We start from the raw sequence: 14786 nt of genomic DNA, 5'->3' as shown, positions 1-14786 counted from the left end.
TGGAGGGGCACTATCTTACTAGCGATGGTCAACATGTCTTTCCAAAGGGTAGGTCATGCCTCTGGAGCCTGATTGATGTTGAAGGTTCTGATGAAGGTCAAGCATGGCTGTTGTGTACATGGATTTTAGTAACACATTTGAGAAGGTTCTCCATGGAAGGCTCATCTAGAAAGTCATAAGACATGTGATCCATAGAAACTTGGCAGCATGGATTCAGAATTGGCCAGCTTACAGAAGGCAGAGGATAGTAGTAGATGGAGTGTATTCTGCCTGGAGGTTGGTGACCAGTAGTGTACTGTGGGGATCTGTTCTGGAACCCCTGCACTTGGTGGTTTTTATAAATGACTTGGATGAGGACATGGAAGGATGGGTTGGTAAGTTTACAGATGAGACAAAGGCTGGTGGTTAAGATTATAAGAGGTGGTATTATTAATAGCGTAGAAGCTTCTCATTGGTTACAACGGGACATTGACAGGTTACAGAGTTGGGCTGAGAAGTGGCAAATGGATCCAGACGTGTGAAGTGGAAGTGATACACTTTGGAATGTTGAACTTGAAGGCAGAATACAGGGTTAATGGCAAGATTATTGGCAATGTGGAGGAACAAAGGTATCTTGGGGTTCAAATCCATAGATCCCTTAAAGTTGTATGCAAATTAAAAAGATGATTCGCAAAGCATATGGTATGGTATATTGGCCATCATTAGTTGATGTTGCAGCTCTATAAAACTCTGATTAGATCACATTTGGAGTATAGTGTTCAGTTCTGGTCACCTCATTATTGAAAGAATATGGAACCTTTTGAGAAGGAGCAGAAGAAATTTACCAAGATGTTGCCTGGATCAGAGAACGTGTCTCATGAGGAAAGTTTGAGTGAGCTAGGGCTTTCCTCTACGGAGTGAAGGAGGATGAGAGGCAACTTGTTAGAGATGAATAATATTATAAGAGGCATAAATGTAGTGGACAGCCAGCATCTATTTACCAAAGCAGTAATGGCTAATATCAGAGGACATCTTTAAAAAGGTGATTGAATGATAGTTTAAGGGAAATGTCAGAGGCAGATTTTTTTCACACAGAGCGTGGTAAGTATCTGGAACATGTTGCCAGGTGTAGTGGTAGAGGCAGATACATTAGGAACATTTAAGATTGATGAAAGGAAAATGGAGGGTTATGGGCTATGCAGAAGAGAAAGGCTAGATTGATCATGGAGTAGATTAAATGTTGGCACAACATCATGGGCCAAAGGATCTGTACTGTGCTATAATGTTATAGTTCTGTGTTGTTTAAAGTTCCCTAGCATTTGTAGGCACCTTTTCTATAGATACAGTTACTTTGCATGTATGTTCAAAAGTTAGATCTAGTGTGCATAGTAAATTGTATGTGTCATGAAAGATGGCAGATGGAGTTTAATGCTGATAAGTGTGAGGTGCTACATTTTGGTAGGAATAATCAAAATAGGACATACATGGTAAATGGTAGGGCATTGAAGAATGCAGTAGAGCAGAGTGATCTCGGAATAATGGTGCATAGTTCCCTGAAGGTGGAATCTCTTGTGGATAGGGTAGTGAAGAAAGCTTTTGGTATGCTGGCCTTTATAAATCAGAGCATTGAGTATAGGAGTTGGGATGTAATGTTAAAATTGTACAAGGCATTGGTAAGGCCAAATTTGGAGTATTGTGTACAGTTCTGGTCACCAAATTATAGGAAAGATGTTAACAAAGTAGAGAGAGTACAGAGGAGATTTACTAGAATGTTACCTGGGTTTCAGCACCTAAGTTACAGAGAAAGGTTGAACAAGGTCTTTATTCTTTGGAGCGTAGAAGGTCGAGGAGGGACTTGATAGAGGTATTTAAAATTATGAGGGGGTTAGATAGAGTTGACGTTGATAGGCTTTTTCCATTGAGAGTAGGGGAGATTCAAACAAGAGGACATGAGTGGAGAGTTAAGGGGCAAAAGTTTAGGGGTAACATGAGGAGGAATTTCTTTACTCAGAGCGTTGTAGCTGTGTGGAAGGAGCTTCCAGTAGAAGTGGTAGAGGCAGATTCGATATTGTCATTTAAAGTAAAATTGGATAGGTATATGGACAGGAAAGGAATGGAGGGTTATGGGCTGAGTGCAGGTCAGTGGGACTAGGTAAGAGTAAGTGTTCGTCACGGACTAGAAGGGCCGAGATGGCCTGTTTCCATGCTGTAATTGTTATATGGTTATATATCATACCCTCTCGTCAATGTGCAATATCTGTGAATTCAGTGGTTGGTAATCTGTAATGAATGTACAGGCTGAGGTATGTGAAATGAGGAGCTCAAGCAAAAGCATTTCACAGACAACCTCTAGAACTTTTTATACACTGATAACTTTGGCAATCTGTAAGGGAACCTTTATTGTTCACAACTGAAATTACATGTACTACACTCATAAATCCAGAATGTGGCTTTGTGCAAGAGAGAAGATATATTGAGGCATTGCTCTAGTTAATAATTGAAACTTAAAAGTTATTCCAATTTGTAGGTACAAGGAGAGATTAAAGACTAAGTACTTAAAGAAGAATCCTAAATTGCAGTCTGATGCTTTGAATGGACATAGATGGCGTTTCCTGAAAAGTGGACTGGATGACTTTCGTGATGGGTATCCACCTCAGTCACGAGAGGATTTAGCCATTATACAGAGTCAGAAAGGTGCTGGCCTTAGTCCTTTGCTGGTGAACACAACTGAAACTTATAAGCCTGCTCAACGTGTATCAAAAAGGCTCACTAAATCACAGATATGTTATTCCAAGGCTCTACCATTACAACAGGCTAAGAGAGAGCAGATTGAAGAGATTGAATATGGCTTGAGTCTACATCCATTAGCTCTTTATCCACACCTGGAAGAAGGAGTGCCTCCAGAGGTAGGAAACAATTGGAATAAAATTCTGCATGGTCTCATTTTAATCTTAACTGAAAAATAATTGAATTTCTCTCCATACCAAGGATAGACCGCTAACCTATCAGGTAATTTTCCTCAAAAAGTCAATTTTGCTGTGCAATTTGTGTGATTTAATTTTACAGTCCAGTGTGCGATGGTACTAATCCAATGTTACAATAATGTTTATCCTTAAGTTTAAACAGCTGGGAACTGGCTTAAAGTATTATTGTATTCTGCAATGTACAAAGGGTCATTTTTGTAGTTTCAGTTTCCATTTCTCTACAGTTATTCTGTTCATGTTTTCCAAATTAAAAGCAAATATTTCTGACAATTCTTAACTTTGAATCAGACCACTGATTCTGTGGTTTCTGATTTCTGGTATTGCATCATGGTGCTTTTGCTTTGCACCAGCACCAGAGCTAAAGCCATGGCCCTGGACCCCATTCAGGAATACAAGAAACAAAGCAAAGTCAAATCATTTATCACTTAGACTTTTTTTTTATAACATATTGAAAACAATTGATTGCTTGGATCTCTTCCCAATTTTTGTTCTATTAGCTAGTGAGGTGATGATATGACTTTTAATTCCAACTCTGGGTGTGGGTCAAGCTGTGAGAGGTTAAAATGGAGAGTGAGCCTTGGCAATGTGCATCCTGACAGGTTTTATTTTCTGGGATGCATTTGCACAACCATGGTTGTTTGTGTTCTATCTGAAATGATTGGGAAGCAGTAACTTGTTGGTGAGAAAAAGCACACTAGTTGGATTTGCTGGGATAGTGGGATTGAGGGTGGAGATGAATAGACCCTAGGCATCTAGTGATGAACAGGAATGGAATCTGGGAGAACCAGTTAAAGCCTTGAGATGATAAAGAAAGAGAAGCCCATACTTCTGGCCCAGAGATTAATCCTTCCTCTAATCATATATATTTTTAAATATCTGAGTTGCTTGTCTTTCAGGATTTCTTATGACCCTAGTCCTCTTCCTACACTGTTGGGCTGACTACCTTTCACAGGCTTCTGATAAAAACAGTACTTGGGCTGCAATAATAATCATCAATATTCAATCTGCTTTCTTGAAGTAGCATTCTGACAATTTCAGATGAGCAAACTGAAACTGGATCCTTCAGAAGAGGGTAGGATCTTGGTGGATAAGTCTCCCGGGTAATGCAAACTGCTTAATTCCGTAGTTTCCACAGGGCAAGTAAGATTAAAACTGACCCATAATGTAAATTGACATATGGAGAGTGAATCACACCTTTGAAGCAGAAAAAGTTATAGAAATGTCATGAATTTCATATTGGTTCAACTGAAAAATCTAACAAAATGTAGGAAGTCATTTTGAGAAACTTAATGTTTCAGGTCAGAAGAAGTTAATTATAATTATTCACTCCACCTTATATGAAAATCATTACTGTCACACAACATAACCACATGCAAGACTAAACAATTTGTGACAAAATAATAAAATATATTCATCAAATCGATTTAATGTTGGCCATCTCTGCAAAAATCCTTTCAACAAAACCTTGTTTTTCACTTTATTGAATCCCAAATATGGAATCTTTTTAAGCTAATTAGGTAAACACAGTCTCTAATTCCTGTATGTTCATCTAGAAGTGTGTGTGTGTGTGTGTGTGTGTGTGTGTGTGTGTGTGTGTGTGTGTGTGTGTGTGTGTGTGTGTGTGTGTGTGTGTGTGTGTGTGTGTGTGTGATTCACTGAGAGCTTTAACTAAACCCAAAAATTGAAAAGCTGCCATTACAGTACTTCATAAACACTGGAGATTCTGCAGATGCTAGAATTGCACATACAAAGTGCTAAAGGAACTCAGCAGGTCAGGCAGCATCTATGGAGAGGAATAAACAGCCAGCGTTTTGGGCCAAGACCCTTCATCAGGACGGGAAAGGAAAGAGCAAAAAGCCAAAATAAGGAGGTGAGGAGGGAGGACGAAAGAATACAAGTTAGAAGTTGATAGGCGAAAGCAGGTGGAAAAGGTAAAGGGCTGAAGAAGAAGGATTCTGATTGGTGAGGAGAGTGGATCATGGGAGAAAGGAAAGGAAGAGGGGCACCAGAGGGAAGTGATAGTAAGGTGAAGAGAAGAGAATGGGTAATGGGGGAGACAGAATGGAGAATGAAAAAAGAGAAGAGGGTAAAGAGGAGAAATTACTGGATGTTAGAGAAATCAATATTCATACTGTCAGGTTGGAGGCTACCCAGATGAAATATGAAATGTTACTCCTTCAACATAAGAGTGGCCTCATCGTGGCAGTAGAAGACATCATGAACAAACATGATGGAATGGGAATGGACAGTGGAATTAACATGAAAATCCTGCTCGTTGAGGATGGGGAGAAGATGCTCATAGTGGTTCATCCCAATCTATGTCGGATCTCACTGATATAGAGGAGGCAACACTGGTAGCACCAGATAGAGCAAATGACCCAGGCACACTCGTAGGTGATGTGTTGGTTCAACTCCAAGGATTGTATGGGGCTCTGTATGGTGGTGAGGGAGGAGGTGAATGGGCAGTTGTTGCACTTCTTCCATTTGCAGGGGTAAGTTGCCAGGAGGGACATTAGTGGAGAGGGATGAAGGGGCAAGAAATCACGGAGAGAGTGATCCCTACAAAAGTTCAACAGTGGGGTGTAGGTAAAGGTGTGTTTGGTGGTAGAATTTCATTGAAGATGGCGGAAGTTGTGGAGAATGATGTGCTAAATGCCAAAACTCATGGGGTGGTAGGTAAGGTCAGGAGGATCTCTATCCCTATTATAGCGGCAGGATGATGGGGTGAGGGTAGATGGCCAGGAAATGGAGGAGATGAGAGTGAGGGCAGCATCACTGTTCTTTGAAGAAGGAGGATATTTCTAAAGGAAAACCTCATCCTGGGAATGGATGGGCGGGGATAGAGGAATTGAGAGAAGAGAATGACATTTTTATAAGTGACTGGGTGGGAAGAAGTATAGTCAAGGTATCTATGAGAGTCAATAGGTTTATAAAAGATGCAGTAAATGTTTTACAATAGACATAGACTGAGGAGATATCCTTGTGTGGAGTTTGAATACTGATTTGAAAAGAATATCTCGTTAGTTGATTAGCTATGAGTAACACACACTCAGAAGCAATAACAAAAATATTTCAACCATATCTTAAGCTCTTTGAGAACATTGTGGAGATCCTGGATCCTGAAATGCTGCTGACCAGTGAGGAGGTTCAGGTAGGTTCCAGGGAACCTACTGAAGTAAATGAGAAACTTCAAAAGGCACAGAAGAGGAAGGAAATGCATGGACAAAAATGTTCAAAAAGGTAATTATTAATGTGATTCTTAATGAAGCATGCATTTTTAAAAAGCAACTGATAGGAAACAGAAAAAGCTCACAATACCTTAATGTATCACATTCCTCTATCGAATTGACTAATCTTGCTATTCCAGCATCATTTTTGCCATGTTGTCAAAGCCCTTTTGTCATGTTATTTATCTCAAATTGAGAAGTTTGAAATCACTCGATGTTTATCTCCTCCTCCCAATTCATCTATTTTCTTGGTTTTGAGGAAATAAAGATCATATCCTATAAATGACCTCCTTTAATTTTCTTTCATCGTGTTTCATTTGGGTACTGCCCACACTGAGGTTTAAATACCATGGCTGCAGAAGTTCCTGTGCCTAAAGCGAGTTCCCCAGAATTTCAACCTCAACCCATTGCTCTGGCATTTTCCCTCTATCTTGCATTAATAACATTCACTTGAAGTGACTCTCCACTGCCCTCTGAGTAGACTTCACCAGAAAGATATTATGTGTCAAAATCTTTGCAAACTTTGCTCCAAATATCCCTAATTTGGCCTAACATTGTAAGATTTTGACGTGCTGGTGTAATAAGAGTACTTGTGTTAAAATCACTTAATACCCAAGTACTTACAAAAATAGTGCAGAAACATATGGCTGCATATTGAAATGGATCTGGACCTGACATTTAAAAGCAGAGTTAGGATCACAGCAGGCTGGTAAATGAATCATATCCAGTTCTGTCACACTATTGGCAGCAGAGTAAGGGCTCAAGGGTTTTGAACCTTGTTTTTTCATTAATATATCCTGGAAATAAGTGTATATAAAGATGAATACTCCATGAAATCCCTCCAATCCTATCCTTGGATACAGATCATGCCTGTCCTCTGCTGAGAACTTACTCAAGGGAAGGTGGGAGAAGAAGAGTGCAGTAGTGATAGAAAGCAGACAGGAGATACTGTGGACGTGAAAGAAACACCCAGATGCCATGTTGCCTGCCAGGTGCCAGGGACAAAGATGTCTTGGATTGGGTTCAATTCATTCTAATAGGGAAGGGTGAACAGACAGAAGTTGTGGTATATATCAGTACCAATGACAAGGAAGGAGGTCCTGAAAGAATATAGAGAGTTAGGTAGAAAGCTGACAAGCAGGGCCTCAAGGGTAGTAATCTTTGGATTGCTGCCTGTGCCATGTGAGTGAGGGTAAGAATAGGATGATTTGGCAGATGAATTGGTACAGGGGACAGGGTTTCAGGTTTCTAGATCATTAAGATCTCTTCTGCAGAAGGTATAATCTGTACAACACAAACGGCTTACACTTGAACTCGAGGGGGACCTACCATATATCCTTGCAGGTGGGTTTGGTAGAGCTGTTGGGGAGTGTTTAAACTAATTTGGCAGAGGGCTAGAAACAGGAGTGACAGGGCTGAGAATGGGGCAGTTGGTGTACAAGTAGATGCAGTGTGTAGTGAGTGAGAGGAAGGATAGGTAAATGATAGGGAAAAATAGCAGTCAATAGGATGAGTTTAATTGTAACGTGGGGGCAAAATCGAAAAGGTTGATGAGTAATAGACTGAAGGTGTACATTTGAATGCACAGAATAAGGTAGATAATCTTGTAGTGTAGTTAGAGATTGGCAGGTATGCATTGTGGGCAGCATCACTGAGTCGTGGCTGAAAGAAGATCTTAGTTAGGAGCTTAACAGTCATTGTATCAAAAAGACCTGGCAGGTAGGTGGAGGGTGTGGGTGATTCTATTGATGAAAAGTGAAATCAAATCCTTAGAAAGAAGTGAACTAGTATTGTAAGATGTAGAATCCTTGTGGTTAGAGTACAGAAACTCCTGATGGGAGTTGTACACAGGCCACTGAACAGTAGCCGAGATACAGGCAACAAATTACAACAGGATACAGAAAAGGCATGTAAAAAGGGCAATGTTACAACAGTCATGGGGGATTTCAATCTGCAGCTTGATTGCAGCTGATGCTGGATCCCAAGAAAGGGAACCTATAGAATGCCTATGAAAATTTTTTTTCAGAGTAGCTTGTTTAACCACAAGCTTTCCCACTAGGGAAAAGTTAATTCTAGATTGGGTGTTGTGTAATGAACCAGATTTGATTAGAGAGCATAAGGTAAAGGAACAGTTAGGAGAGACAGTGATTATAATAAGATAGAATTCACCCTGCATTTGGAGAGGGAGAGATTAAAACTAGATGTATCAGTATTACAGAGGAGTAAAGAGAAATGCAGTGGCATGAAAGAGAAGCTAGATTGGAAAGGGACACTAGCAGGGATGACAGAAGAACAGCAATGACTGGAGTTTCTGAGAGAAATTCGGAAGATGCAGGATAGATACATCCTAGGGAAGAAGTATTCTAAAAGAAGGATGAGTCATCCATGGCTGACAAGGGAATTTAAAGCTAGCATAAAAGCAAAAGAGAGGGTACATAATATAGGCAAAATTATTGGGAAGATATTAAAAGCTAATAGAAGGAACTTAAAAAAGTAATGAGAGAAAAGATGAAATATGTAAACTAAGATAAGTTAGCTAATAATAATATAAGAGTTTCTTGTTCACTTCAGTAGGTTCCATGGGAGCTACCTGAACCTCCTCACTGGTCAGATATATAAAGAGTAAAAGAGAATTGAGAATAGATATCAGATCGCTGGAAAATGACACTGGAGAGGTAGTAATGGGAGACAAAGGCGAACTTAAATCTTTTGCACCATTCCTGCTGTGGAAGACACCAACAGTATGCCAGAAATTTGAGAGAGTTAAGAGGCAGCAGCGAGTGTAGTTGCTATCACTAAGGAGAAGGTGCTTGGAAAGCTGAAAGATCTGAAGCTGGATAATTCCACCATGCTGATAGTGTCTTCCACTGTGAAGACTGATGCAAAATACTTAAACAATTTGTCTGCTATTTTGTTGTCCCCCATTATTACCTCTTCATCATTGTTTTCCAGCAGCCCAATATCCACTCTTAACCCTCTTTTACACTTTATGTATCTGAAGAAACTTTTGGTATCCTCTTTAATATTATTGGCTAGTTTACTTTCATATTCCATCTTTACCTTCTGAATGACTTCTGTTGGTTTTTAGAAGCTTACCAATCCTCTAACTAACTTTGCTCTATTATATGCCCTCTTTTTGGCTTTTATATTGGCTTTGACTTCTCTTGTTAGCCATGGTTGTGTCATTTTACCTTTAGAAAACTACTTCCTCTTTGGGACGTATCTATCCTGTGCCTTCCAATTGCTTCCAGAAATTCCAGCCATTGCTGCTCTGCTATTATTCCTGCCAATGTTCTTTAACAATCAATTCTGACAACTCCTCTCTCATGCTTCTGTAATTCCTTTTACTCCACTGTGATACTGATATGTCTGACTTTAGCTTCTTGTTCTCAAATTTCAGAGTGAATTTGATCACATTATGATCACTTGTCCCTAAGGGTTTTATTTACCTTAAGCTCTCTAATCAATTCTGGTTCCTTGCACAACTCCCAGTCCAGAATAGCTGATCCCCTAGTGGGCTCAAGCAGAGCTGCTCTAAAAAGCCATCTTGTGGGCATTCTAGAAATTCCCCTCTACCTGCATATGACATATAAAACCCACCATGACTATTGTAACATAACCCTTTTGGCATGCATTTTCTATCTCCCATTGTAATTTGTAGACCACACATTTACTTTTGTTTGGGGGGGGGGGGGTCTGTATTCAACCCTCATCAGGGTCTTTTTACCCTTACAATTCCTTCATCCACAATGATTCAACACCTTCCGACCCTATGCCACCTCTTTCTAATGACTTTATTTTGTTTTTTTAACCAACAGCAATGCTGCCCCCTCTTGCCTCCAGCCTGTCCTTTTGATGCCATTTGTATCTTGGATATTAAGCTGCCAACTATAATCTTCTTTCAGCCATCGTTCAGTAATGCCTACAACATCATACATGCTCATCTGTAACTGTGCTACAAGTTCATCTACCTTATTCCATATAGTGCGAACATTCACACTTAACACCTTCAGTCCAGTATTCACCCTTTTTGATTTTGTCCACCTTTTACGTTGAAACTCATCCTGTTGACTCCAATTTTGCCCTATCAACAGCCTCTCCTCACTACACATTGCCTCTGTTTGTAAACCAACTACCTCATCCCCAGCACTATCACTCTGGTTCCCATCACCCTGCCAACTTAGTTTAAACCCTCCCAAACAACTCTTGCCAACCTGCCCGCAAGGATACTGGACCCCCTCTGGTTCAAGTGCAAACTGTCCCTTTTGTACAGGGCATACCTTCTCCAGAAGAGATCCCAATGATCCATAAATCTGAACCCCAGCCCCCTACACTGGTTCCTCAACCACACATTCACCAGCAAAATCATCCTATTCTTAACCTCACTAGCACGAACCTCACTAGCACGTGGCACAGGCAGCAATCCAGAGATTACTATCTTGACGGTCCTGTTTTTCAACTTTCTACCGAGCTCTAAAATCTCACTTCAGGATCTCCTCATCTATGCTACCTATGTCATTGGTGCCAATATGTACCAAGTGTTCTGGCTGCTCACTTTCGCCTGTGGGAATGCCATAGACCCAGTCCAAACCATCCCTGATCCTGGCACCTGGGAGGCAACATACCATCCGGGTGTCTCCATCAAGCCACAGAACCCCATCTCTGTTCCTTTGACTATGGAATCTCCTACCATCACTGCAACCCCTTTCACCTCTCTGCTCTTCTGAGCCACGGTACCCAGCTTAGTGCCTGAGAGCTGGTCACTTGTGGCTTCCCCCGGTAGGTTGTTCCCCTCAAGAGTAAATTGTATACTTATTGAGGACAGCTTAGGGGTACTCTGCATTGGCTGCGCATTTCCCCTCCTTCTCCTGACAGTCACCCAGTTACCTGTCTCTTGCAATCTAGGGGTGATTATCTCTCCAGTTCATTAATATGTTCTCTCAGGAGCTGCAGCTCGGTGCACCTGGTGCAGATGTGCTTATCCGGGAGACTGGAGGTCTACTAGACTTCCCACGTCCCACACACAGTACAAATCACTCCCCCTGGAGCCATTCTCACTGAACTACTATGCTCTAACAGGTAAGAATGAACAAATAAAAACAGAAAGCAGAGTAACTTACAGGATTCTGCACCTCACTCTAGCCGATGAGTCAAAGCCACTCTAAATATTAGCACATTTAAATGAATGGCCACTCCATTTGCACCCGTGTTATTTTTACCAGCCCTTTCTAATGAACCCCTCTTGCTGATTGGTCATTCATATTTATTCATCTATATTAAAATTGAGTTTAATAATAAACTTTAATTAATATTAAAGTTGAGCTGATTAGTGAAAATACAATACCGTAAATGGCATTGTTGAAAACCTAAAACAAAGACTAGAAAATGTTGGAAATACTCATCAGATCAGGCAGCATCCACGGAAAGAGAGTTAATGGCTACCTTTGCTTCTCTTTCCACAGATGCTGTCTGATCTGCTGAGCGTTCCCAGTATTTTTTATTTTATTTGGTCAAATTACTTGTGCTTGGATTATGCAGCAGTGAAGAGATAAAGCAAAGAAACCCATACAAATGGATTCTAACGAGAGGGACACAAAAAGAGGACAAGAATGCAAAACTGAAAGGGGACACACCGTCACAGCGAGAGAAAGAAATAGAAGAGGTTACAAAGGCATTTTGTGACTGGGTTGCTTCGCTGGTATGTAGAATAAATGTTTGAGCAAGATGGCAAATGGAGTTTGGAAGGGGAATGTTGATAATGCTATTACTCATGGATTTACTGGGCTCTTCAAACAGCCAACAGCTTTCAGAGTCACTTTAGTGAAGTGCAAAATGCTGAAATATATTCCTCTGTTGGTTGATGCTTCTCTTGAAATTTGAGGGTTTTGCAATACTTAGAATAGAGAATTAATTATTTAAAGGACAAGTAAGAGGGCAGTTTGCTAAAAAGCTGTAAAAAAAAAAGTAACAAGAAACAAAATGACCCCAACATTCACAGAATGTTTTTACTTCATTCACGGGGTCTGGATGTCGATGGCAATACTGGCACTTTATCGTCCACTTTGAATTCCTCCTAAACTGAGGTGGCAGTTCAGAGTAAATCACATATGCCATGTATTTATCATTATTGTTATTCAATATTGCAGTCTTCATACCAACATTTGTGAAGCTAGCATTCACTAGCAGTTATGGCTTTTAAAGTGGAGAATTTACTTTGCACCGATTTACACCGATAATATAATTTTGTAGGACTCCCTGTAGACTTTTGTTGTTTGTTTCAATAGCTGTGTGTAGAACACTGCAAGGTTATTAAAAAGGATGGGGTTTCTGAGTCTCATTATATGTAAGGTAGATTGCAGGCCATCAATGCACTTTGAAATTTCATGGACCCACTCACCGAGAGTGAATAATGAACGTTCTTCATTCAGATTGGGGCGTGTCTGTGTCTGTGTATGAACTAACCACTGTGGTTCCATAACAGCTAACTCTAACAGCTGACCACTCCAAAACTAGTGAAAAATAATAGACTGAAAGCCCATATATTTCAGATTAAAAACCAGAACTTTAATTTTAATGAGAAATAGAAATAAAGCAAAATGAAATCACTAACGTAATAAGTACAATAATAACACACTTGGGAGCTAATTTCCTTTGGACTTCACCAGTGTGATGTTGCTGGAAACCAGGTTTTCACGTTTTGTAGCAGGAGTTCTTGTCGTGCAATCACTAGCTCCACTGTTTGGAATGAGAACCATCAAAGAAATTCACGCTCTTGATTTCCCACTGGAGCTTCAAAGTGATTCCAAAATAATAAAGGCTGTGCAGCTCCTCTTACTACAGTGGTTGCAGCTCAAAGACACATTGCAGGCATCCTGCAGTTGGAGAAGTGCCATGTTAATGCTTTTCTTGTCTCAGGCTTGGCAGCTTGAATTGGTCCAAGCTGATACAATAGTGGCCATTCAGCATGCCCCATAGGAAAGTTTACTTTTTGAATGATTTACAGTTATTGACTACGTTTCATCTCTTTATTAAGAGCAGTATGACAAAAAAATAACAACATTCAAGGTATGTGGTTGGTATAGAAGTATTGGTGCAACATGGAATGCAAACTGGATTTTCCTCAGGACTTTGAGCTGTTGATCACAGTCATATCCCTCGATAACTTAACAGCTACAGGGTGTGCATCCGTACCAGGGAGAAATCCATCCTGAATATAAGCTCTGAAAGTCTTCTCATTCACCGCCTTTATGGTCTCTAGTATAATATCCCAAAGCCGTCTACTCTATGTCGATGGAACATGAAAAAGGCAAGTTTTTAATTTTAGAATCTTTCTGCTTGGCGGGGAGCTTCGTAATACCAGGCAGTGCATTTACTTAACCAGTCAGATGCTCTTTCCTTCCCACCTCCAGGAATGTTTTTATTGGTAATAAATTAGTTAGCAGTGTGGTGAACTAGATATACCTGTCTGGACTGCTCCTGTGGCTCCTCCCACAGACCCCTGTATAAAGGCGTCTGTGGCCTGTTGCTCTGCCTCATTCCCCAGGATGTAGTGTTGTTCATTCTTCCAGTCAATAAAAGCCGATACCTCGCTTCCTACGTCTCAGCGTGAGTTATTGATGGTGCATCAAGCAGTTAGTTCAAGTATCAGACTGTATGTAATTACTAAAACTTGCCTTCAATCCTTTGTACTATAAAGGGTAGCGAGAACAACAATATCGAAGAAGCAACTATCATGAGCCTGTTTGCCAGCAACTATGAGTCCCAGGCTGCACTCGCAATACCTATCCAAGTAGTAGAGCTGATTGATGTCCCACCAGAATTGAGGAAAACTGTAGGAACCCCTCCACTACCACCTTCAGCTAAAACCAGCAAAGCTATTGGCACGGTAAGTAAGCATGCTTATTTGCAATGTCACAGGTAGAAAGGGTGGTGAAAAAGGCATTTAGCATACTAAATTTAGCATTCATCACTCATGGCACTCAGTACAGGAGATGGGATATTATGTTGCAGTTGTATAAATCCATGGCGAGGCCACACTTGGAGTACCATATATAATTAACCATATATAACAATCACAGCACGGAATCAGGCCATCTCGGCCCTCCTAGTCCGTGCCGAACTCTTAATCTCACCTAGTCCCACCTACCCGCACTCAGCCCATAACCCTCCACTCCTTTCCTGTCCATATACCTATCCAATTTTACCTTAAATGACACAACTGAACTGGCCTCTACTACTTCTACAGGAAGCTCATTCCACACAGCTATCACTCTCTGAGTAAAGAAATACCCCCTCGTGTTTCCCTTAAACTTTTGCCCCCTAACTCTCAAATCATGCCCTCTCGTTTGAATCTCCCCTACTCTCAATGGAAACAGCCTATTCACGTCAACTCTATCTATCCCTCTCAAAATTTTAAATACCTCGATCAAATCCCCCCTCAACCTTCTACGCTCCAATGAATAGAGACCCAACTTGTTCAACCTTTCTCTGTAACTTAAGTGCTGAAACCCAGGTAACATCCTAGTAAATCGTCTCTGCACTTTCACTCTCTCTAATATAAAGTACGATGTGTATTTTGGAGAAGAAAGATTTGGTT

At 40.6% G+C, this 14786-nt stretch overlaps 1 protein-coding gene across 3 annotated transcripts in view; it reads left to right on the top strand.

Moving 5' to 3' along the window:
• The window catches only part of LOC140738053 (protein FAM47E), a 47103-nt gene that overhangs the window by 15284 nt on the left and 17033 nt on the right, over nt 1-14786 (top strand). For all 3 annotated transcript variants that reach the window (XM_073065059.1, XM_073065056.1, XM_073065057.1), the window contains exons 2-5: nt 2507-2885; nt 6052-6203; nt 11729-11888; nt 13887-14075. In XM_073065059.1, coding sequence (XP_072921160.1) covers nt 2507-2885; nt 6052-6203; nt 11729-11888; nt 13887-14075 — 880 coding nt within the window. The remainder of the gene's footprint in view (nt 1-2506; nt 2886-6051; nt 6204-11728; nt 11889-13886; nt 14076-14786) is intronic.

This window comes from Hemitrygon akajei, chromosome 13, assembly GCF_048418815.1.
Source record: "Hemitrygon akajei chromosome 13, sHemAka1.3, whole genome shotgun sequence".
NCBI classification, from domain to species: domain Eukaryota; kingdom Metazoa; phylum Chordata; class Chondrichthyes; order Myliobatiformes; family Dasyatidae; genus Hemitrygon; species Hemitrygon akajei.
Note: the sequence above shows the minus strand (reverse complement) of the source record. Positions and strands in the feature narration are given on the sequence as shown.